The 22,749-nt window shown below is 45.3% G+C and overlaps 2 protein-coding genes across 3 annotated transcripts in view; one reads left to right on the top strand and one right to left on the bottom strand.

The window, feature by feature from the left end:
• ralgps2 (Ral GEF with PH domain and SH3 binding motif 2) overlaps positions 1-22,749 on the bottom strand; it is a 74,664-nt gene that overhangs the window by 7,412 nt on the left and 44,503 nt on the right. For both annotated transcript variants that reach the window (XM_071895589.2, XM_071895590.2), the window contains exon 10: positions 366-503. In XM_071895589.2, the coding sequence (XP_071751690.1) occupies positions 366-503 (138 nt within the window). The remainder of the gene's footprint in view (positions 1-365; positions 504-22,749) is intronic.
• Positions 2,810-22,206, top strand: angptl1a (angiopoietin-like 1a). Its single transcript, XM_071895593.2, has 6 exons — positions 2,810-3,067; positions 13,604-13,873; positions 14,037-14,660; positions 19,168-19,361; positions 20,516-20,786; positions 20,943-22,206. The coding sequence occupies exons 2-6, from the start codon at positions 13,684-13,686 to the stop codon at positions 21,128-21,130; spliced, it is 1,467 nt and encodes a 488-aa protein (XP_071751694.1). The 5' UTR covers positions 2,810-3,067; positions 13,604-13,683; the 3' UTR covers positions 21,131-22,206.

Below are 22,749 nucleotides of genomic sequence, written 5' to 3'. Positions count from 1 at the left end.
AAAACAGCTCCCATAACTAATAGTCAACATATCAGTAATAAAAGTTAATTTCTGTAATTACATTAAGAAAAAATTCTCAATACATCCAGCAACTGATAAAAATATTGAGGAAAAAAAAAGCAAAAAAACAAACAAACGTGTGTGTGATCTCATGTAGCCAAAACTCCTGGTTTCACAAGACATCTAGGCCATAAATCAGGTCTGGAGTGTGTATATTAGTAATAACAACATGACACCTTGTTGGTATTGAGTGTCTGCCTCCAGTTGAGTATCTCAACCCACTTTGAATGTGTGACTGTGTGTGTGTGTGTGTGTGCATGTGTGTGTGTGCGCGTGTGTGTGTGTGTGTGTGTGTCTAATCTCACCGTAGGTACAGGATCTCTGCAGGTCTGATATGATCCTGAGAATGTTGTTCATCAGGTTGGATCTCTGCTCGTTCTCCAGTATGCTGCCGGTGGAGGGGTAGGCTGAGTCTATGTACGTCAGATCGGACAGGTACATACCTACAGTAAAGACGCAAGCAGAGAAAGAAATATGTTTGATTAAACCAGTAGAAGTGCACAGCCCTCCTCCCCCATGCTACCCTATCACCCTGCAGCGGGTCAAAAGGCCCAAGTGCAAGCCAAGTGAGGACAGAGCGCATCTGCCAGAGGTGTTATTTCAAACACCAATAGGGAATACAAGGCCATTCCAGACCACATACAGAGAGCTTGGCTCAATAGAAAGCAAACACATGTAGACACAAACAAGTTTGGACATCATGTTGTAATAGGCCAGATTTGGTTGGACGCACGCTGATGTGCGAGTGCCATGCAGCTGTGGGTCTCTTGGTGTGAAGGATCAGGGGTAATTACAGCCTGGTTGTTTGATATCACATTAGCCAAAACAGACAGGAATTAAAACCCTGCACAAACTCTCTCATTTTAATACATTTAACTCCGGTTTCAAACAGATTTTATTTGCTCAAATTAATGCTGAGTTATGTTGACCTAGTCTTGTGTTGATGGCATATCTTCCATATCAGCCACATCTCTCTCCCTCTCTATCCCTACTTCATTTCTCATTTTTGCTCTCTCTATCTCTCCCTTGCCTCTCTCTGGCAGGCTTGGAGCAGAGCTCAGATTCTTAGACTCTCATTACATAAATATTAACATTAGGAGACAAACCCAGGAGCAGCTTCTCACCATTCTGGAAAGTGAGATTAACAAGCTTCAAAAGTGAACTGTTGGAGTGCCTTTCCTTCCATTCTCCCTTTCCTCCTCTTCCTCTTGCTCAATGCATCTTTCACATGCCAGAGTCGAGAGCGAGCGCAGATGTGAGAGAAGTTATCACACATTAGACAACATGACACCCACACCCCCTTTCTTGGAAAAACCTGTGTTATACTCACAGGAGCGTGCACGTACGCACACATTTGCAACAGCCTGTAGTCAAATAGTCCAAATACACATGTACAAATAAGTACTTTGACACCACAGCTACAGGACCAGCCCCAAAAGATAAGGGTCAAACCTCTTCTTCAGGATGCCATACACAACACCATCTGATTAGAACCAGAGAGAGAGAAAGAGAGAGAGAGAGAGAGAGGGGCTGAGAGCCAAAGGAGCAGTTTACAAGGTTATGGAGACACAGCTGTGAGGGAGGGAGTGAGAGTTGGGGAGAAAAAGAGGAAGAGGGGGATACCGGAGGCTTAACTGCTATAGCTGCTCATCTCAGAGCATGTCAACGGATAACAGCGTTTAGTCATGCAGGACTCCATCCTGCCTGGAACACACACACACACACACACACACACACACAGATGCATGTTCAGGGAAACAGGGCACAGAGCCACTTTGCATGTGTTTACATGTGTATGTCTGCACATGTGTGAAGAGACTATGAAGATCAAATCTGAAACCTGAGGGAATAATTGTGGTCACTAAGTATGGGGAATGTCTCCTCCTCTGTCTCCTTCTCTTTGTTAGATACCTATCAGGCTAATGGAGATTGTTAAAATATTTCAGGAAAAAAAAACTCATTTTTTTCTGTGATCCCAAAAGGCTCCCAACAGGATAAGAGCTTTGTTCAAGTCTCACACGCCTAGACACATTAAACTAAATGACAGAGCCATGGTAGGGGGCAAGCAGAGCAAGGAAAGACGACCAGGCGAGCTCAGACTACACCTGGAGCTAGGATTTCTCTCCAATAGCACCACAAATCAGTTTTATCTGCCTGCCTTTCTCTCCTGCTCTCACTTCCCCAGCTGAATCCCAGCAGGAAGCTGTTCTGAGACCTCAACAGCATTACAATCAGCCCTTCCCATTACAGAGGGAGAAAGCGAGCGAGAGGGGGGTTGGGGGTTGTTACAGGGGCCTTGATCAAAGTATGAAGGAATAAGGGGGTCAAAGCAGCTTGTACCCGTGCTCCAGACTCAACACAAACACCCCTGAATTCAAGCAGGTCATGTTTCCTCTCACTCATTTCTCTTTCTTCTTTATTAGAACCACGAAGGCCATTGTTGAGGATGGGAAACTCAGTGAGGAGGTTCTGTTATTCTCTCTTTTTCTTTCATTCTGTCTTTTTTTCCATCAGACTGACATCAGAGGTAGGCTGGGCCACTCCGAAAAAAGGGAGAGAGAGAGAAAAAACAGCAATCTCCAACTCCCACACCCTCATCCCCCTTCTCCTCCCCTCTCTTCCTCCTTCCCTCCCTCTTCTCGTCTCCCCATCCTTTGTGAAAAACTCAAGGCATCAGTCACCAGAGCTCAGTCTGTTGAAGTGGCCGGCTTTTGAACCATGCCCCTGCCTCAGCCCCAGCCCAGCTGAGCCCACAGAGAGGAGCACGTCTTTGGGCAGGAGGCCTTGACAGCAGGCCTTAGACTCTGGGACTCTAGGACCAGCAGGCTGATCTCCAGCACCGGGACAGAGGGACTCGGTGAGAGAGAGCGCCCCAGGGAGGAGGTAGCAGACTGGGACAGAGAGAGAGAGATGAGTCCTGAGCACTGCAGCTCAGTGAAGACACAATACAACACACACGTGAAACTATAACTGCAGGAGACACACTCACACCACTGGTAGCAGAAAGGTAAGCAGCTGTATGCTGCACAAGTTTGTTCTTTATCCCAAGTTTGTTCTTGGTGTGTGTGTGTGTGTGTGTGCGTGTGCGCGTGTGTGTGTGTGACAAAGTGTATGTAGAGTTGTAGAAGCTTTGCCAAAGACAACAATGTTGAAATGTGTAAGCTTGTTATAGTCTTTAACAATCAAGTGAGCATTATGTATTAGAAGAATATTGTTGCAGTCCACTCTTGGGAGTTGCTGTCTTCCTACAATGTGGAATTCTTCACTTAAGTTTTCCCTTTTGAACAAGCACTCCTATCCCAGAAAAGGCTGTTTGGTTGCACCGGCACACTATCACAAAAATAGACCTGTGTGTGTATGTGTGTGTGTGTGTGAGTGAGCAGCTGCGAGAGCTCTGGCTGAGAGGTTGGAGAGGTTAGGACGTTTCGTGACTGGAGGCTCCGGCTGCAGACAGAAACATTTAGCAACGCTTCTTTGGCTTTCCTCTGGAGACTGCGGACTGGCATATACTGTGTACAGCATGCTGGGGGAATTGTATCATATGTATACATTGTACAGATGTATATAATGTGACCTGTGTGAGACCTGTGTGAGGTGTGTAATAGGTGTATAGAATGACGTCTGAAGTTTGTGTAGGCACCACCAGTGTGTAGGGCCATATAATTGACACAGGTTATGTGATAAGCAAATCCAATAGGGCAATATGAAAAAACAACACGAAAAAAAGTAATTGTCAGTGGTGCCTCAGTAGGTTCTTCTAGATGCGAGTGGGAGAAACATCCCAACTCTACTCTCCAACTTTACCCATCTTTACGTTCTTCATGTGAAATTTAAAACGGAGCCCTACCTGCAGGTGGAATTACAACGAGCTTTTCACTGAGGAAATGTAGTGAAGATGTTATCTTTTTTAACAGAAAGCATAGTTCTGTTGTTTCTGAAGAGAGACAGAGAGGTAAAGAAAGAGAAAAAAGAGAGAGAGACAGACAGAAAAATGACGAGGAAGAAAGAAAACTAGGACAACATCAGAGCCAAGCAGAGCATTCCAGCAAAACACTTGAGGGAGTCTGATCTGATCAGATGGAGAGATTTGAGATCTGGAGCCAGCTTTGTTTATTTTCCTTGGCTTTGGGTTTCCTAATACAGCACCGTCCCAGTCTGGCCGCTACAGGGGTTGAGGAATGGAGCTGAATTAACCTGCTGGAATCGGGGTTAAATCAATAATATCGAACGTAATGAGGTGGTGACATGTCACTCGGCAAATGTTACAGATGGAGTTCACTAGCTCGTTCATGAAATGCACACACGCACACGCATGCACACACACACACACACACACACACACAGAAAATATGCTGTGTTTTGTGGAATCATCAATAGGAACCGGGCTATTTCTTATAGAATAAAAGTCCCATTCATGGACTTCCTGTTTGAACAAAAAACAAAACTGATGATACAATGTAATTCGACTCTAACCACATCCTCCTGTAGCAAATGTGCCACCAGTCACTTGGCCCCACCAGTCACAACCTTGCCATGATACTGAAAGCTTTGAACGCTAATGATATCAATCTGCTGCACTTTGGTATCACCACTCACAATTATGTTCAAATGTTTTCACTTACGCTCCGGTCCATTGGTGGGATCTCTGGAAAATACTCGCTACAAAGCCACATCTGTGAATACTGTAAGCGACCAGGGGAGAGAGGACAGAGCCGGGTGTATGTGCACACACACACACACACACACACACACACACACACACACACAGATATGCATGTCTTCAAAAACCCTAAGGCTGAGGTAAAAGACAAGTGAGGGTACAGCGAAAGGCTAAGAAAACATTTCGTGAGCCTGTGTTTTTTTTTCATAGGAGCGATAAATCATAATTTAAATACTCCAATAACTCATCCTGGAAAAGAAGCAAGAGCGCTAAAAAGAGAGAGAGAAAGAGAAGAGAAGGCAGGAGCGGCTTTCTGAGAAATATCCAGAACATTCCGTGCTGGAGCTGCGGCGCTCGGCTTCACCTGAAAACTCGTGTGTACGGGGAGGAAGCTTTAAATGGGTCGTTACTATCCATCCATACATACACTAACCATTCTCTTAACCCTCACCTCGAACCATAAATCACAGCTGAAAACGTGTTTGATGTCTCTCCTAATAAAAGTTTTTAGTGCTCCCTGGACAAGCCAATAAATAGCTATCAGGCAGTATGGACTGGTAGCGGACTGTCAGAAGCCTTTAACTGCTGCCCTCCTCCAGCCGCCCTGTCACAGGCTGTGTTGTAACCCAGCAGGAGATTGATAGCTCGCTCAGCCCGCATCAGCCAACTGTGGTCCTGAGCCGTGGGGCACAGGGCCAATCATATCTTACTACTTTAACCGGAGGGTGTGTGTCTCTCCTTGACAAACACACATCTCTAGGGACAGCCCAGCTCTGATCTTATCACTACCGCAGAGCCCGATATAGAAACAGACGCACAGATACACACACATCGAAACGCGGAGGTGTCCAACAACACAGCTCTCGCACTGCTGACCACATGCGGTTAAAGCCGACCGCAGCTACAGCAGGGAACTCACACACACTCTCTGATACGTTTTATCTCTCTGAACACAAACCTGTATTATGGGCCACAGGGCGGCCTGCAGCACTAGTAATGGATGGGGTGAGGAGCAACAAGAGGAGAAGTTAAACTGAAACAACTGCGGGAAGAAGAAAGAGAGAGAGGGGTTGGAACAAGATTGGAAGAAAAGTCTTGTTTATGGCTGTACTGTGAAGCTCATTTAGACTCTCACTAATGAGAACTTGGACACAGTTGAATGGACAGGTCACCGTAGGGAGAAATAGGTCAGCCAGAAGGTAGGGGCAAACAGACAAGAGAAGCAGAGGCACATAACTAACCAGAGTCAGTGGGCACTGTGCGTGTGTGTGTGTGTGTGTGTGTGTGTGTGTGTGTGTATGCATGACACAAGTGCGAATGCATGTGTTCTTCCTTGTTGGTTCAGCTAATAGAAAGCATGTGCAGTCTTCGGCTGAGGCGTGACTCAGAGCAGAAATAACAACATTAAAAAGCACGAGTGGCTACAGGTCTTCTCCTAAACCGCAAAATACACATTATTCAGCCAAACTCCATAAACGCTGAAATACACTTTAATTCGCCTTCCTCCTGGCTCTCCTCTCTCCCCTGTCCCTCCTCCAGCTCTCTGCTAACGAAACTAAATGAAACCTAAGCAGAGGCAAGTGGCTCATATAAAGTTAACCAAAGTGTCGCTTTACCAGTTTAACTCAATCAGAGAGAAAACCCACCTGAACAGGATAAATTGCAGCTAATCCACCAACCACAATAATAAATCACTGAGGTGGACGTTGGCTGAAGATGCTGGAAACTACTGGGATTGTTTTGTTCCGCGAGAAAGCATATTATGTATGCGTGCGTGTGCGTGTGTCTATGCGTGCGCAAGATGGGTGTGTAAGCAAAGAGGAGGTTGTGTTCGGGGTGAGGGGCAGGCTGCAGGAGGGAGGGGGGGGCAGTGTGATGGGGTGATGGAGGCGGGTGTTGGGAGAGTTGAGAGTCTTTATCTTGAGTATGTATGACAGAAAGAGAAGGGAGGCCTTGTATGAACTCTGTCCCCCAGGATACCTCTCAGCTCAACAACAGCAACATGTGACGCTCGCATGTTTGTGCATTCGTGTGTGAGAGTGTGTGTGTGTGTGTGTGTGTGTGTGTGTGTGTGTGTGTGTATATGGGTGAGCAAAGAGAGGGAGAGGAGGTGCCCCCTTTTCCACAAAGACCGATTGATTGCGGGGTTTGTGGAAGCAGGGAGTTTGCTGGGTTTGGGGGGGTGCTAAGAGGATGGGTGGGGCTGCACCCTAATCCCACACACTCACAGAGACCCCCACATGTAGACCTCTGACCCGAACATCAGCCCACATGTTTAGAGTTTCACTACAGAAGAAGCAAAACAGATGGGGGCCAGGGGGGCCGTGGGGGTTTGGGGGCTCCCTCCCCGGTAATATACATCATGGAGGAGGAGGAGCGCTCAGTAGCTGGGAAGCAGGAGGAGGGAATCACTTCAGGGGGTTTTATTGGGTCGGTTGTATTCTAACCACAGGCCCATGTCTTCCTAATTCAAACCGCTTATTACAGCACAACTCCCCCCCCTTCATTCTTAAATCCTGGAGGAAGGCTCCAGTCCCAATTACAGTTATAGTGCGTTAGACTGTCTTACGTCATAGATGTGGAGAAAATGCTATTCTGGCGCTTTGTATTCGCCTTGATTTCCCCCTCTTTGAATTTTCCTACATCACCAGTTCAAAGCGGAGCAACATATCACACAACATCACTCACACTGCACCTCGGGGTGTTTTTGTTCTGTTCCATTGTGTTATCAGTATTTAATCATCGTTTTCCTGCTGTCGTCACCCATCGCGTGCCTGACCGTCCTGGAACGGGGAATCCCTCTCTGTGTAGTCCTTCCCAAGGTTATTCCTTTCTTTTTTTCCCCCTAATGTGGTTTTCTAATGAGTTTTTCATTGTTCTCATTGAGGGTCAAGGTTGAGTCACTTTCATTTTCATTTATTGTTTCATAATCTGGGCATTGGGAAGCCCATTAAGACTACATCTGTGATTAAGTGCTATACAAATAAACCTAACTTTACTAATGAGGCTGTGTTGCATGTTTTCCAGTTGCCTTTACCTGTAAATCCCCCGGTCCTCGATAACCTCACATCCTGACTAATTTTTCCCTCTGATTTTCATTCCACCCTTATTCCAAACTGTTGAAATGTTTCCTAGTCTGTCAGTTCTTCTCTATTTGCCTGATTGGCTCTGTCACTAATTGTTAACATGTTTCAGCAAGCACGTGAGAATGAGTCAATTTGTGTCTATGCGAGACGGAGTGTGTGAGTGGTCATGTAATGCAGCTCCACTGACAAACAGAGTGGCTGTTGATGTCATCTATAGATGAAAGGCTGGAAGGGACTCGGTAAACAGCCGGAGACAAACAGTAGAGCTGGTTGAACTCCATGTTGTCATGTAAAGCTTTGCTGCTGTTTATCGTAGCGGGTCCCACGTCTCTTTTCCAAGTCCAAGCCCTCTCCTCTCCTTCACTCATCCCCCTTTCTTCTCTCCCTTCTTTCTCCCCTCCGCTCTTTCTTCTGACCAGTGATGGATGTGTTGTGTGTTTCGGGGCAATTTTGGCCTCGTTGTGGGAAAGTCTGAGGGCCAGATGGGAGGTTGGAAGCTGGGGTTTTAGAGGCTGGGAAATACATTGGCTACGAAAATATAAATACATTTCGTCCAAATCTTTCTCCCCTGCTTGTAGCACTGCAATCCATCAGGCTAGAGACTGACACATCAGAATTGGTGAATCACTGTTGGAGAGACACTGTGACAAGGAGCTTTGAAGCCCACAGAACTCTGTCAAAACATAGATACTCCTGGGCTCATATCACAAAACGAATATTGTGTTCGGTGAGGGTTTTTGCTACATACAGAGTAACCTAAAGCCACAAGACTGACATATGGCTGACGTGCTATGGTAACAATCAACATTCATTATGCTGTTAACCAGAGGCTAAACCAATTTTTCCCATGTCGAGCGGTAACTTAAACACTTCTCTTCCTTAATGAGCTCTCCGGTCATTTCCTCTCTTGCTCATGGTCATCTGTCAGAGCTCACAGACAGGCACAGGGAATTATTCTGTCTTCTACTCAGGTACAGTGTTAATGACCGTTAATAAACAACATCAGCCCCAAACAACAGCAAACAGAGGGAGACGGAAACCAAAGTTTCCCAGCCACATGCACACCTCCAGTGAGTCAGCATGTGAGCGTGTGGTGAACTAACTTTGCCAAGGCAAGCCAAACCAAATCTAAAATAGTTACTCAGCTGTGGGCTGCATAAAGGGAACCGACAAAAAAGGAGTGCACGCTGAGCTCATACTCTCAGTGTGCAGAGCCAGGGGCATAGGTGATATGTGACAGCACTCTGTGTGTGTCTGTGTGGGAAAAAATGTGTGTGTGTGTGTGCGGCTATCTTGCTGTGTTGGTTATTGTAGCAGTCTAAAGCGCTGTCATCCTGGCACTGTGGTCCTTTATTATTATTATTACAGAAATCACCCGAAGCCTCATAAAATAGTCAGCTCTCCTGTCCAAGCCAAGGAGCCGTGTGTTGTAAGAACTGGCAGAGCTGTGCATCTCAAACAGGAGAGCTGTCAACTTGGTCTAATGAGACAGATCTAACAAACAACAGCAGCCGCAGGATATACAGTCTAGCCAGAGCTGCGCAATTGCAGGAAAATGTGGTACATTTGAAAAAATATATATATATAAAAAAAATCTCAATTTGTCTTAGGTTGAAGGGGTCTATATACAGTGATGTGACTCGTTTCATCACACGATTCCCTGCTGGATGAAAGACAGTGGCTCTGTGTGCAATAACAAGAGCAAAGTAGGTGAGATACACATAAATAACTGTCTTTTCAATCAGCGTGTAAATTAATCAGAGAGAGAGAGAGAGAGAAAGAGAGAGAAAGAGAGAGAAAGAGAGAGAGAGAGAGAGAGAGAGAGAGAGAGAGAGAGAGAGAGAGAGAGACAGAGACAGAGACAGAGACAGAGACAGAGACAGAGAGAGAAAGAGAAAGAGAAAGAGAAAGAGAGTTAAAAGGCCATGGTCATATGTCTCCTGACTATTAATAACCATTAGTGAGGTGAGCACCCAGCGGTGCACTTAGGAAGACTTATGAAGCTAATACTGTTTCCATCATGTAAGGCGGGCTGGGAGAGGTCTGCTGCCAGCCTGTTATCCCATACAATCTCTCCACTGGCTCCACTTGGAGATGTTGCCACATCTGTTATAGCACACAAGAGTTGTTTATCAGAGAGTCCGAGCCAATAGCACATTTCTTGTTTGATTTTACAAGGGGGAAAGGGAAAAAGAGTGTTGTAATTTCTCTAATTCACAACATTTGCAGTCTATGGCTTTCATATCTCGTTGCTGTCTGCTGTCAAGGTGAATTAGCTGTAGCCTAAAAGGACCTGGAAAGAAAGAGGGGATGAAAGGCAAAAGAGCGAGAGGGAGAAGGAAGGAAAGAGGAAGAAAAGTATTCAAAAGGGAAGAGAAGGGTGCCGAGGCGAGGAGGAGGGAGCGTACGCAGAGAAGAGAGTAATCAAATGGAAAGAAAGAGGCAGAGGAAAGAGTGCACATCCGTCGAGAGTGAAAAGGGGAACGGGAATATTTCATCTATGGGAGAGGCTCTGTCTCATGCGCTAAGTTATGTTCATGAGGCCGGGCCAAGGAGGAAAAAAGGGCCATGACCCACTTTCTACCACTATTACTCTCTTTCTCTTTATTTCACTACTCTCTGTTCTATCCATCTCAGCTCTCTGCACTTTATTTCAGCCCTACAGCCTGTCACTCCTCATCTCCTTCCCTCCCGCTTTCTCTCGGTGCGTAATACCTGTAGCCGCTCACACAGGTCAGTGCCCTTCTGTGTTCTGATTGATCTGACTGATGCTTCCAACTGGGTTTGCTCTTTTACACAAAGTGACTTTTCTCTGCAGTACGTCACAATGCATCTCCAGCAAAATACTGCTCACACGTGTGCATGCACATTGCACAGTCATGTCAAGACACACTCACCCACAAATACTTGTGCACATCACACAGTATTATTACATACAGTGCATATGACTGAAATTTGCAGTATTGATACAAACTCTACAGTGTATCTTTTTAGTATTGTATTACATGATTACAGGCATTATAGGAATATGGATTACGAGACAAACTGAACCCAAAAGCTGACTCCTCTTTTCACACGTTTGTGTGCTGCAGTGCAATTCATTTGTATTAACTTGTAATAACATGAAACATACACACTGGAAATGCACCAACTGTTTCTGCTCCAGTAAGGTAAACTTAAATATACAATGGTAAACAGGCTCAGTTTGGCAGATTTAACTACAGTCTGTTGGAAAACATGAGGTATCTAGACAGGTGTGTGTTAATATGTTCTGCTACAACAGTATTATTTTAGTAATGAATGGCAAAGCTTACAGATGTTATTTTTATTGCTTTCATGTCACTGCTTTTTGTTTTTTAATCAAAAATGTGCCACATTGGCCTTGACATCTGCTGGTTCTGGCTTAATGGTGCCAGCCATTACTGTTGAACAGATGTGGTTTGGTCAGGTGGGGCTGCTGCACTTCTCAAAGCCACAGTGAAATGATCAGCACAGTGACATCTGCAGGAGCAGAGGTCTGTATGACAGAAAAATGAAATCTGCTCCTCTGTAAAATAAGTATCAATATCATGACTTATAGAATCCATTCTGAATCCAAAAAACCCCGGTAAAATACAATACCAATGTATGGATGTACTGATATTTTCACCCAGCCCTAGAACATGAACACACATGTGCACACACAGCTTTACTTCCAGAGGTGAGCAGGTTATGTTTGCTGCTCCACAGGCTTTTCCCCCCACAGCCCTTTAGCAGCGGTTAGTTTTAGGTTTGTTGAGGTAGAGGCAGAGCCCCTCTGCCTGCTCGGAGGCCACACTGTAAACCCTTCTGCCTCCACAACACACTCCTGACCTCTCTATGTACCCTGGAATGTCTTTCATGTGCCGTTGTTCCATGAAAGAGACCGGGCCCCTCATACTCAGAACCCCCCCAAAGGAAATCAGACTCAGGAAGATGGGAAAGGAGAGAGAGAGAGAGAGAGAGAGAGAGAGAGAGAGAGAGAGAGAGAGAGAGAGAGAGAGAGAGAGAGAGAGAGAGAGAGAGAGAGAGAGAGAGAGAGAGAGAGAGAGAGAGAGAGAGAGAGAGAGAGAGACACAAGGACAGGGAGACAGCAAGACAGCGAGAGAGGAAAGAGAACGAGGGGAAAAAGTAAGTGAAGGACGATAAGAAAGAGATGGAAAATCAGAGGAGCGACAGTTGATGGATGAGCTGTAATGCTGACTGTCCTGTTCATGCTCCCTGAGCTCTAGTGGAGTCGGTCTCAGAGGGAGGCTGAGGATAATGGTGAATATGGACGCGCAGCTACAGTAGACAGCCATTCATAGACTGGAAGAGAAGCAGTACTCAGGCACTGCTGCTGCTGCTGATGCTGCTGCTGCTAAAGTCATTAGCAGCTCTCACTCAGGTCAGCAAGGATACAGTACCTGGTTACGCTGTCAGAGACGTCTGCTGTTGGAAAAACACACATGCATATGGCCATGGAAATGAATAACGTCTCTGGATAGCCATGCGCACAGCTATTCAATCATACAGATGGACACACACACACACACTTACACATACCAGCAAGTGCGCGCACACACATAAGAGATGTGTAATACTAGCTGAAATGCTGTCCCCTCTCGACATTGGTCCAAGTGACAGAATTGCCAGAATTCCTGAGGAACCACAATGGCGTCATATGGGAGACACACGGGGCCCCGAGTTACAGGGTGGAGGTATGGCTTAATGATGTGGCACTGAGTAAAGACTGAGTGTGAGGAGTGATGGGGTGGATTAGGAGGGCTAGACACAGTCTTGGCCTCGCACAAGGCCCAGGCCAGGGTGTTAAATGGAGCAGTGTGTTTGTGTGTATGGGTATGTGTATGTGTGTGTGTATGTGCATTGATGAGAAGCAGGCCTGGAATCAGCAGAGACAAGGGAGCAAAGTCCTTGCATGGTAAAATGACATATTCTGTTTTCTTGCTTGTATCTAGCGCCCCTGTAGTCCCTGTGTGTCTGCGTGTTTGTAAAACATTTCAAAAGCACAAGACAAATACATACAAATCTTCTACTGAATATCCCTGTTTATGTGGATATCTGGAGCCATGTGGTGCAGCGGGCCGTGTGCTTACTAAACCTGTCCCACAGGAAGCTGCACAGGCATTAGGGTTGAGGGGTGCATTGTGCTGCTGGGCAACACTGATGTACAGGTTAGTGAGGTCAGATCTTGGAGCAGGGAGGGAGGTCTTTAATCAAACAGAACAACCCTCTTGCAGTACATAGTGCAAGAGCACGGGGGACTGCTAAAGAAAAGGATAATCTTGTTCTGAGAGTAGAGATGAATTAAGCTAGAGAAAAGGCAAACACAAAGATAAAGGACAGCCAGCAGCCATGTATCAGACTGCTTGTAGGGGGGAAACCCACTGGACCTCAGAGCAATGGGGCGTCAGCTGGGGAATTAACTGAGACAGAAAGCAGACCTCGTCCTGCTGGCTGGACAGAAAATGTTTTCTCTTTCACTCTCCACACACACACACACCACTATGTGAAACAGTGATCTGATAGCCCCTCTACCGCACACTGGGCAAGCACATTCTAAACAATTACTCATTGCCTGTGTGTATTTGAAAAAGTGTCAGAAATCCCTTTACATCAAAATCGCATGGTAGATTATATTAAACAATTTCTTCTGCTCTGGAAAAACATACAATAAACTCGTCTGGCACCTCTGCTGTTTACATTCCCTTTATTACCATTTGGAAACAAACAAGCAGTTGTTTCCGAGTGTTAACTCCAGGGTCTTGTTTGCTTGCAGGGGGGTCTGGAGGGTCTCGGAGGAAACACCAGCAGCCATCCATCCATCCATAAAGCCAGCCAGTCAGCCAGACAACAGCAATGCAGGGGCTGATGTGGAGCCTGTGCGCCCTGCTCTGTCTCTCTCTCTGGGGGCAAAGCTACTGCAGGAGCTCCAGGGAGGCCCGGAGGACCAAAGAGCATTCGCTCCACAGGACCAAAAGAGCTCCCTTGGACCCTGATGCCAAAAAGTGTTCCTACACCTTCCTGGTGCCTGAGCAGAGGATCACAGGTGATCAATGGACAACTTTTTTTGTAATACACTTTCAGTTCTATGTCATATGGTTGTCTTCGTCTCTCATGGATAACTAGTCTTTATGCCTTGCTCTTCCAAAACACAAAATAGATTCTTCTTTTCATGAGTCACTTTGTAAATAATTAATTTCTGTTATCAGGTCCAATCTGTGCCAGCGCCACAGGCCCCGAGCCAGACAAGGACAGAGTGACTCGCATGGACATTGCAGACGTGCGGGAGGTGCTCAGCAAGCAGCGGCGTGAGATTGAGACGCTGCAGCTAGTGGTGGACGTGGACGGTAACCTGGTGAACGAGATGAAGCTGCTGCGGAAGGAGAGCAGGAACATGAACTCCAGGGTGACCCAGCTCTACATGCAGCTGCTGCACGAGATCATCAGGAAAAGGGACAACTCCCTGGAGCTGGCCCAGCTGGAGAACCGCGTCCTCAACGTGACCTCGGAGATGCTGCGTCTGGCCTCCAGGTACAAGGAGCTGGAGGCGCGCTTTGCCACCATGGCCGGGGTGGTCAACAACCAGTCCATTCTCATCACTGCCCTGGAGGAGCAGTGCCTGAGGACCCTGGGACGCAGTGAGCTGCCCGCGGTGCCCCCACTGGTACAGGTGGTGCCGCAGAGTATACCGGTTAACAGTCGCTTCACCAATGAGATACAGAGGGACCATACCAACCGGGCCTTCCCTCGGGGGTCACGCATGGACGCCCCTACCGCAAGCCCATTTGGACTCAACCCGCCACCACCACCGCAGGGAACACTCACCTCAGATGGTACGTACCAACAATAGAGAAACTGGGGGATAACCAAACGCTAACTAGACAAACATTATAATATATTAATAATATAATAAGGATTTTTTTAGTTTAGTTTATTTATTTGACAATTCACTTTAAAAAGGACAATTCCATGGTTGCAACACCTATGTACATGCACAATTAAAAGAACATCAAGGATAACACAAAAAAGTCACAGGACTTATTTCCCATTGTGGTCCTTGTTGTAGGACCCATCGCTAATGGTTTAGGAGGTGGGAGCACAGCAATAATTGGTGAATCACAATAAGGCCAAAATTACATTTTCACAGGCAATTGTCTGTAAAATTGCTTGAGGACTGCAACTGAAAATTTAATTTCTCATAATGCCTGGTATTGCTGCGGCCCAGTTGGCTCATCCTTGGCATGCTAGAGAGGCAGTGAAATCATACATTCCTATGATTCGCTCTTGGCCAGCTGTATTGGCTGCACTGCACTGAGCATATGTACTGAGTTGGTGGGATGTGGACACAGTTTAGGCCTCTTTGGGTGTATGGACAGCAATAAAAAGACTTCTGAGAACAGAAATATACAGTATATATCTATATTGCAGGGCTTAAGTCAGGTTTACCTGCATCCCAAAGACCAGACATGCTCTCTCACCTCACTGAAAACAGTTTAAGAAACCTGGATGGTAAGTCCAGGTATGTGAGTGCAAATGTGTATGTGTTCAAGAAAGTGCCCACTTAGGGGAAAGACGAGGTGCATATGAACGTGTGAACAAGTACAGTCAAACAGAACGCACATCTGGTGGACCAGGCCAACTGTGGTTTACACCCAGACAGAAACAGCAGATCACTGATAAGCCCTTCTAAGCCCTTCTAAGCTCGGTGACGCTCTTCTGTACAGCTCTGTACAAAGATTGCAGGGAAAAAAATGAATTCTGACATCTGAGCAAGATAATTTCCAGTATGAAACCAATTTGCAAGGTTATAACGCCACTTGGAAATGACTCTTGAAAAAATTGGGCAGGACTGTTATATTATGACTAGCGATTAGTCCATCCAGGGAATGCTGACAGGGGTTATACAACCAGATAGCTGAGTGGATGAAATCATTCATAACATCCCTCACAGGAAAAGGGAATAAAAGAGGGCCTCTTTCAATACCGACTGAGCAGTCAGTCAGTTAGGGTAATGGCGACATGCATATGTCTGTGTTTCACTGTGTTGGTTGGGGCTCTTATAGAGCATTTAGGCGGAGAACACTTTCAGAGTATCTGATTTAATCAGACACTGAAATCTCTGGTTAAAGCTGTCATTACCATCTTGCTACTTGCCATTAGGGAAAAAATAGCAAATGCTGAAATGAAATGATAAAAGTGGGTTCTTAAATCATAATTTGGGGGATTTGACATCAACTTACTCCCCGTCTCTACAGTAACATCAGCAATATTTTTTTAGTCTACACTATAATTATCATTCTAGCAACATTATGAAAGAGTTGAATTTTCAATGTTATTACAAATTAATTAAATTAACAGGCCTATATAGTAGTGTAATATTTCTACAAGGTTTTAACAATAGTATTGCAGCCCATACAAAGGCAGCTTGTGAAGTGTGATGAATTTAGTTCAAAGTGTGGTCGAGAGGCAGACCGGGAGCCGATCCTGGCCCTGTGCCCAGCTGGAGGACCCTCCAGAGTGGAATATGGGTGAAACACTGCTCTCCTCAGACCACAGAGCTTGCAGCTCCTTCAGGCTACACAGCCCACTTCCTGCACTCATAATGCCAGGCCTATTGCGAGCTGAACGAGTTGAGAAGTGAAGGGGCCACACTTAAAACGCCTCCATGGAAAAAAATGACCTGAGGGGACACTGAGAGATGGAAGAAAAAGAGGTGGAGGAGTAGTTGGGGGGAGGTAAAAACGACTAGGGCTCCCCTTGTAGAGGGCAAAACAGACTGAGCATACTCATGGATATTTCTAGCTGTGTAAAATAATTCTCTCCCTGCCTCTCCTAGTCGGGCTGTAATTTTAGTGTTATGTTAGTTACTCACAGCAGCTCATTATAACTGAGAGCTCCAGTCCGATACACTTCCAATTTAATTGGCTTCATCCATACTGTAGAGGGAATATTCAGCATCATGATGCAGCTGCTTTTCAGGTCACAGATACTGCCAGAATCTATTTCCTAATTCTCTGATACTTCTACTCCAGCGAAGCCCAGTTATTCTCCCGATCTGACCTGCACAGCTCCCTCTCTTCTCTTCCCTTCTCTACAAATCCATCTGTGCCTGTTCATCCCTGGCACTCACTTCAGATCATGACCGGTCTCTAAACATCTAAATCATAGAGAATGCAAGGCTGTGAAAGTTTTGGTCTACGGCCAAAGCAAAGTTGCTAATACTCTCAATCTGGACACCCCCGGATCATCTAGAACCAAGAAAAATAACAGAGAGACAGGGATGGATCCTTTTTGCAGCCTGGGCCAGTACAACATGAACCTTCATCATTTATCTATCAGGAGAAGCAGAGTGCAGGTCCGGCAACATCTCTAGCTCTTGTCTTCATAAAACAAACAAAATGTACTAACCCAATTTCCTAAAGTTCGTAGTGATAAGGATGGTATCTCGCCTGTATAATATACATCTACTTGATTCACTCTGCTAATTCCCTTTCCTTTTCCATTTCAATAGTGGAATACTCAATGAATAGTTAGAGCTGCCCCACTCTACCCTCTTCAACCTACTGTATCCATCCAAATCAGAAAGGGAAACAAGTAAAACCAGACCAAAAGCAAAGCACCATTTACCACTAATAGGCTCTCTACCATGTAGGTTCACCTACTGTAAATACACACTCCCAGACCACAGTTTGGTCTAGTTGAGCCTTATTTAAACCACTAATGCTTAGATGTCTCCATTTATTTTTAACCTCAATCTCTTACCACTCTGTATAAACAGACTGACAGAAAGTGAAAGATAGAAAGAGAGAGAAAGGGGGAAAGGGGTAGAGAAACCCCTCTCCAGGCAGGCAGGTCTGATGAAGACATATCATTACTAGACAAATACAAGCTTGTGCTAGGGTGGTTTTAAGTATCTGTATGGGGGCATTACAGTAGGTGCCTGTGTGCTCCCACACCCAGCTGAGAAAACCATCTTCCCTGGGCCTTTAGGCCCCGGAGGCCCCCACACAATGCCTGTCTTCATACTGGTTTAATACACATCATTCACACAGGGGAGAGAAGGGGAAATATGGCGGGTTTAGGTTCAGCTGCTCCAGCCTTGGGAGCAGTGCTACCGCGGGGCTTCATTTACAGACAAAATGTATGTCAATATTCACATAACATGAATTTAAGTGTGTGTTTGTGTTTGTGTAACTTATATGCATGTACAGACTGCAGGATTTTCCGATGGTCTGAGCGAAAGGAGAAATGTTTCAATGTTTCTCTGATTCCCACCAAGGGGTCTAGGCAGACTTTTCTTCCCCACTTTCTTTTTCTCTTGTCCGCTGTTCCTAGAATGATGATGATGACTTTCGCATAAGCAATAAAAGAGAAGACATCTTGTCAGTATAGGCTCAGTATAGTATGGTAGGGCTATTACTGCAGGGCTTACATCACACTAAAAGTTCAAGGGGCTTAAACAGTGTGTGATTCAGGCAGTTGGTGCTGCCTAGGAACCAAAGGAACCAAAGAGTAAAAATATCCTGGATAATGTTTTTCCTGGATAAAGTCACATCACTGATGGATGGAAATATTGATACAGCATATAGTAAAACTTTCCTCCAAAGTACTGTATTGATACAATGACACTAACAATAACAATGAGTATTGGGATATTTTCTTTCACATTAGAGATTTAAATAAATTATGGAAAAAAGGTCATTGGAAAAAAGGTCATTGGAAAAAATGCTAGAAAGTCTATAGTGCCTTTAAGTTTTAGTTCTAGTAATTGATGGTTTTTACTTTTAAATTAAGTGATAAATTGCAATATTGAGTACTAAATCACAATACTCCACATTTCCACACTGTATTCTGGACTATGTATTGTGATAATATTGCATTGGGGGTCTCCAGTGGGTCCAACGAGCTCCCCCCTTCTGTCAGAACGGCCGAATCACTGCCCATCTTTCGGCGGAGACTAAAGACACATCTCTTCAGGTTACACCTGGACCCTTCTTGAACTAACCTATCTTCTTACCCTTCTTAAACTTAAAAAAAAAAAAAATTGTCAACGAATGCTACTTATTCCTATTAAAGTCTTAGTTAGCTAGTCTAGTCTTAGCTGATGAAGACTGTGATGCACAGTTGGTTTCACTACTGTTGACAAAATGTACTATTGTAAGTCGCTTTGGACAAAAGCGTCTGCTAAATGACGTAATGTAATGCAATGTCCATATCAGTCTAAAGTGTGCACTTAAATGAGCAGATATCTAACATTTTAACTCAGAACCACTAACTAAATCTCTGCTCCACCCATTCTTTCTTTTCATCTTTTCCTACACCGGTTCTTACCCCCTCCAGGTCCCTTCAGGGACTGCTACCAGGTGCGGCAGGCAGGCCACAGCACCAGCGGGATGTACCTGCTTAAGACAGATGGCAGTGAGCGGCTGATCCAAGCCTGGTGTGAACACGGCCTGGACAACGGAGGATGGACCGTGTTGCAAAGAAGGAGAGACGGCTCAGTTAACTTCTTCAGAAACTGGGAGAACTACAAGGTACGGTCAGGGAACTCATTCACTCAAAAAGGAGAGAACTAATAAATGGTATACAGCAGAGTTTGATGAGACCGCTTAACAAAAAAATCATGTTCTTCATGAGAAAATATCACCACTTCTCACACTAGCAGTACCATACCAGTCGAAACCTCTTAAACACAAGAGAAAACCATAACCACAGCTCTCCCAATCTTCTCTTACATAAGAGACCCAGCATCGCCAGCTCATTTTGAGGCTGCTAACCAAGCATTTGCTCCATCACTGTAAAAAGCCACGGACCTCCTCACACCAAAATTGCTCTGGAACTGCAGCCAGCGACCTACATACATACGCATGCAATCAGAGAGCTCCGGTGGGCCGAGAAGGAAACGCAGCTCCTTCCCCCCTCGCTGTAGGAGCGATCCCTCCTTCCTTTCCTTTAGCCATTGCTGGTGAGATGTGATCCAGGATCTGACAGAGCCAGCCGGACAGAGAGATGAAGGAACACAGCTGTTTTTATAACACCCAGAGCAAAGGGTGACACTGATACACAGCCTGACAGAAATGATTGGTCTCTCTGTAGTTGCTATAAAAACTGAGGAGAGAGGAGTTTTCCCCTCTGTCATAAAATGATACATAGAAAAAAAAAAAGAGTGCAGCATCAAAAGCTCTGAAAATTTGCATGCTGTAGGGATCAGGGAAAGAAATGCATTTGAGACCTTTGCTCCATTCAGCTCTCCATCCCACCACTCCCCCTGGCCTGCCACCAACTAATTCACCTTGACTGAGAAACCAAAGAGCAGAACCTTAACACATTATTGCCCCAATGGGGAACAGATTCAATTCCATTTTGTTTGATTGCAAGCACCAGGCTCACTTGGACTCAGCACTCCCAGCCAAGAAATCCTATTATCCTCACTCTGCTCTGCCTCTGTTTGTGTCCTTTGGATGTGACTTTGCCTGCCCTGATGACAGAAAAGAGACATCCATTCGCTTCATTAATTAGCTGATCTCACACTGTAGACTAATCAAACTCAAATTAAGACTCCATTTTGTTGGTACGCATCACAGACATTGTACCACACAGAATGGGTTTAATATAGGTTTTGCCATTAAGGTAGACCACAACTGAAAATTAATAACATATATTGTGCTCTGGTCCTGCCCCCCTATAGAAAGGCTTTGGAAACATAGACAGTGAACACTGGCTGGGGTTGGACAACATCTACAACCTGGGGAAACAGGGCGACTACAAGCTGATGATAGAGCTGGAGGACTGGACAGGGAAGAAGGTGTACGCCGAGTACAGCAGCTTCCACCTGGAGTCGGAGAGCGAGGGCTACCGCCTGAGGCTCGGCACCTACCAAGGCAACGCTGGGGACTCCCTCAGCAGCCACAACGGCAAACAGTTCACCACGCTGGACCGCGACAAGGATGCCTTCTCTGGTAGGGGGATATACCAGTGTAAATTCAAACTGCTTTTAGGATTCATATGTCAGTATTACTGAGTAATGACAGAGCAGGGAATGTGAGCCACAGCTTAGTCTGTCCATTGCGCTGATCTTTTATTTCCTGATGTCTCCATGTTCCCCTCTCCTCTAGGTAACTGCGCCCACTTCCATAAGGGCGGGTGGTGGTACAACGCCTGTGGTCAGACCAATCTGAACGGGGTGTGGTACAGCGGGGGAGTCTACCGCAGCAAATTCCAGGACGGCATCTTCTGGGCGGAGTACGGAGGAGGTTTCTACTCCCTCAAGTCCGCCCGCATGATGATCCGGCCGATCGACTGAAATCTGGGGCCGCGGCTCCATTCAAATGACCTTTGACCTTCCCCCATTTCAGTTTCCCCTCCTCATCTTTACCCAAACCATGAATAAATAATGTTAAGGCAGAACCAAAGAATCCCTGCCAACCTTTATCTGTGCCAGGTGAGAGACGGAGGAGGAAGAGACGGTGCCGCATGTCCGTGGCCGGACAGTAATGAGCAGTGGCCAGCTCCCAAGTTGACTCTAATGCTGAGATGAAAGATTGATGCCGTTGCCCTCCCTCACTCACTGCTCTCCTCCACCTCTCAGACTGGACAGTAATAGCCCATCTAGCTCCCTGGGACCGTTCAGTATTATTCTCAAGTGTCCTATTCTACTCACTATTGTTGAAACTCAATATGTAATAAAGGGAAACGGTCATTTACTAAGGACATGATTTCTTCTGAGCAGCTAATGGCGGAGACTCATTGGAAGTGGTGATGCCCTGACCAAGAGTCATTGGATGTATTGGATGTCTAATCTTACTAGCATGAGAAAATGAATAGAATTTGAAGTTGTGTGTTGCCAGTTAGAAGAATATCTGACAATCAAATGGTTAAAAGAAAGGCCTTGCTACACTTACTGTCTTGTACTGTACATACTACTTGTTTTTTGGCTAGTCATTTGGGGCCACAAACCCCTAAGAGAAAATGGACTCACGCAACAATGTGCTTGTCCAATGTGTGTTCGGCTGAGCTGGCTTTGGTATGTAAATATCTTTGGCTTTATTTGTGAAAGTTAATTTAAGAGGTATGATTCTACTCAGGCCGAATGTTGCCATTGTTGTCTCTCTGCCATCCTTCTGTTATTTATCGATGTATTTATGTTAAGTATAGTCACGGCCATAATCTATTTAGCCCTGTTATACGTTTATTTTTTTTAAATCCCATTTACAGATACAATACACACTCATGAACAGAAACACACACACATATACACACACACAAAATAATCAACACAAAAACAATCCAGAGTGAACGCATGTCTAGTTGACAGGAGGATGGAGTACCTGAGACATGCATTGCCATACAGTTTCCTTCCAAGTTGAATTAAATCCTTTTGTAAACACTAAAGTCTCTCTCTTCACTGAGCTTCATTGTTCCAACTCAACATGTCTTAATGAAGAGTTTCATTGCAAAATCCACTGTTTAAAAACCTGCTCTTACAAAATGATTACTGGCATGAATGTAAAACTTTAAATATTACTGACATTATCAGCCATCTAAGACCTTTATTTGTATACAAAACTGTGCAATCATCTCTTTAAATATGGAGCAATGAATATCAGGCATAATTTTTTTTTCCAAAGACGAATATACGGTGTTTTGAAATGAAACTCTTCAAATATTTCTCCGGTCTCAGCAGTGGATATGGTGTGCTTTTACTCCAAATAGAATTTATGATGTGTAACAGCAGGATTTGACATTAGCCTTCTGATTAAAGTGCGAGCAATGCGAGCTGTCAAGGGTTTGGAAGATGGTCGGGGAAAGGGATGATTTATATCTGCTCCTCCAGGGGATAAAGGGATGGAGAGATGGAGGGATGGACAGATGATATAGGTCTACTGCTGTGCTTAAATACTGGACTGACGCAAGCTCCCTGGA

This window comes from Centroberyx gerrardi, chromosome 9 (assembly GCF_048128805.1).
Source record: "Centroberyx gerrardi isolate f3 chromosome 9, fCenGer3.hap1.cur.20231027, whole genome shotgun sequence".
NCBI lineage: Eukaryota > Metazoa > Chordata > Actinopteri > Beryciformes > Berycidae > Centroberyx > Centroberyx gerrardi.
Note: the sequence above shows the minus strand (reverse complement) of the source record. Positions and strands in the feature narration are given on the sequence as shown.

Bases quoted from the DNA above. Each gene is read 5' to 3' on its own strand.
- angptl1a (XM_071895593.2), top strand. From the start codon at position 13,684: ATGCAGGGGCTGATGTGGAGCCTGTGCGCCCTGCTCTGTCTCTCTCTC. The intron at 13,874-14,036 runs GTGATCAATGGA...TTCTGTTATCAG, and splicing joins GCCTGAGCAGAGGATCACAG to GTCCAATCTGTGCCAGCGCC. The intron at 20,787-20,942 runs GTAGGGGGATAT...CCTCTCCTCTAG, and splicing joins CGACAAGGATGCCTTCTCTG to GTAACTGCGCCCACTTCCAT.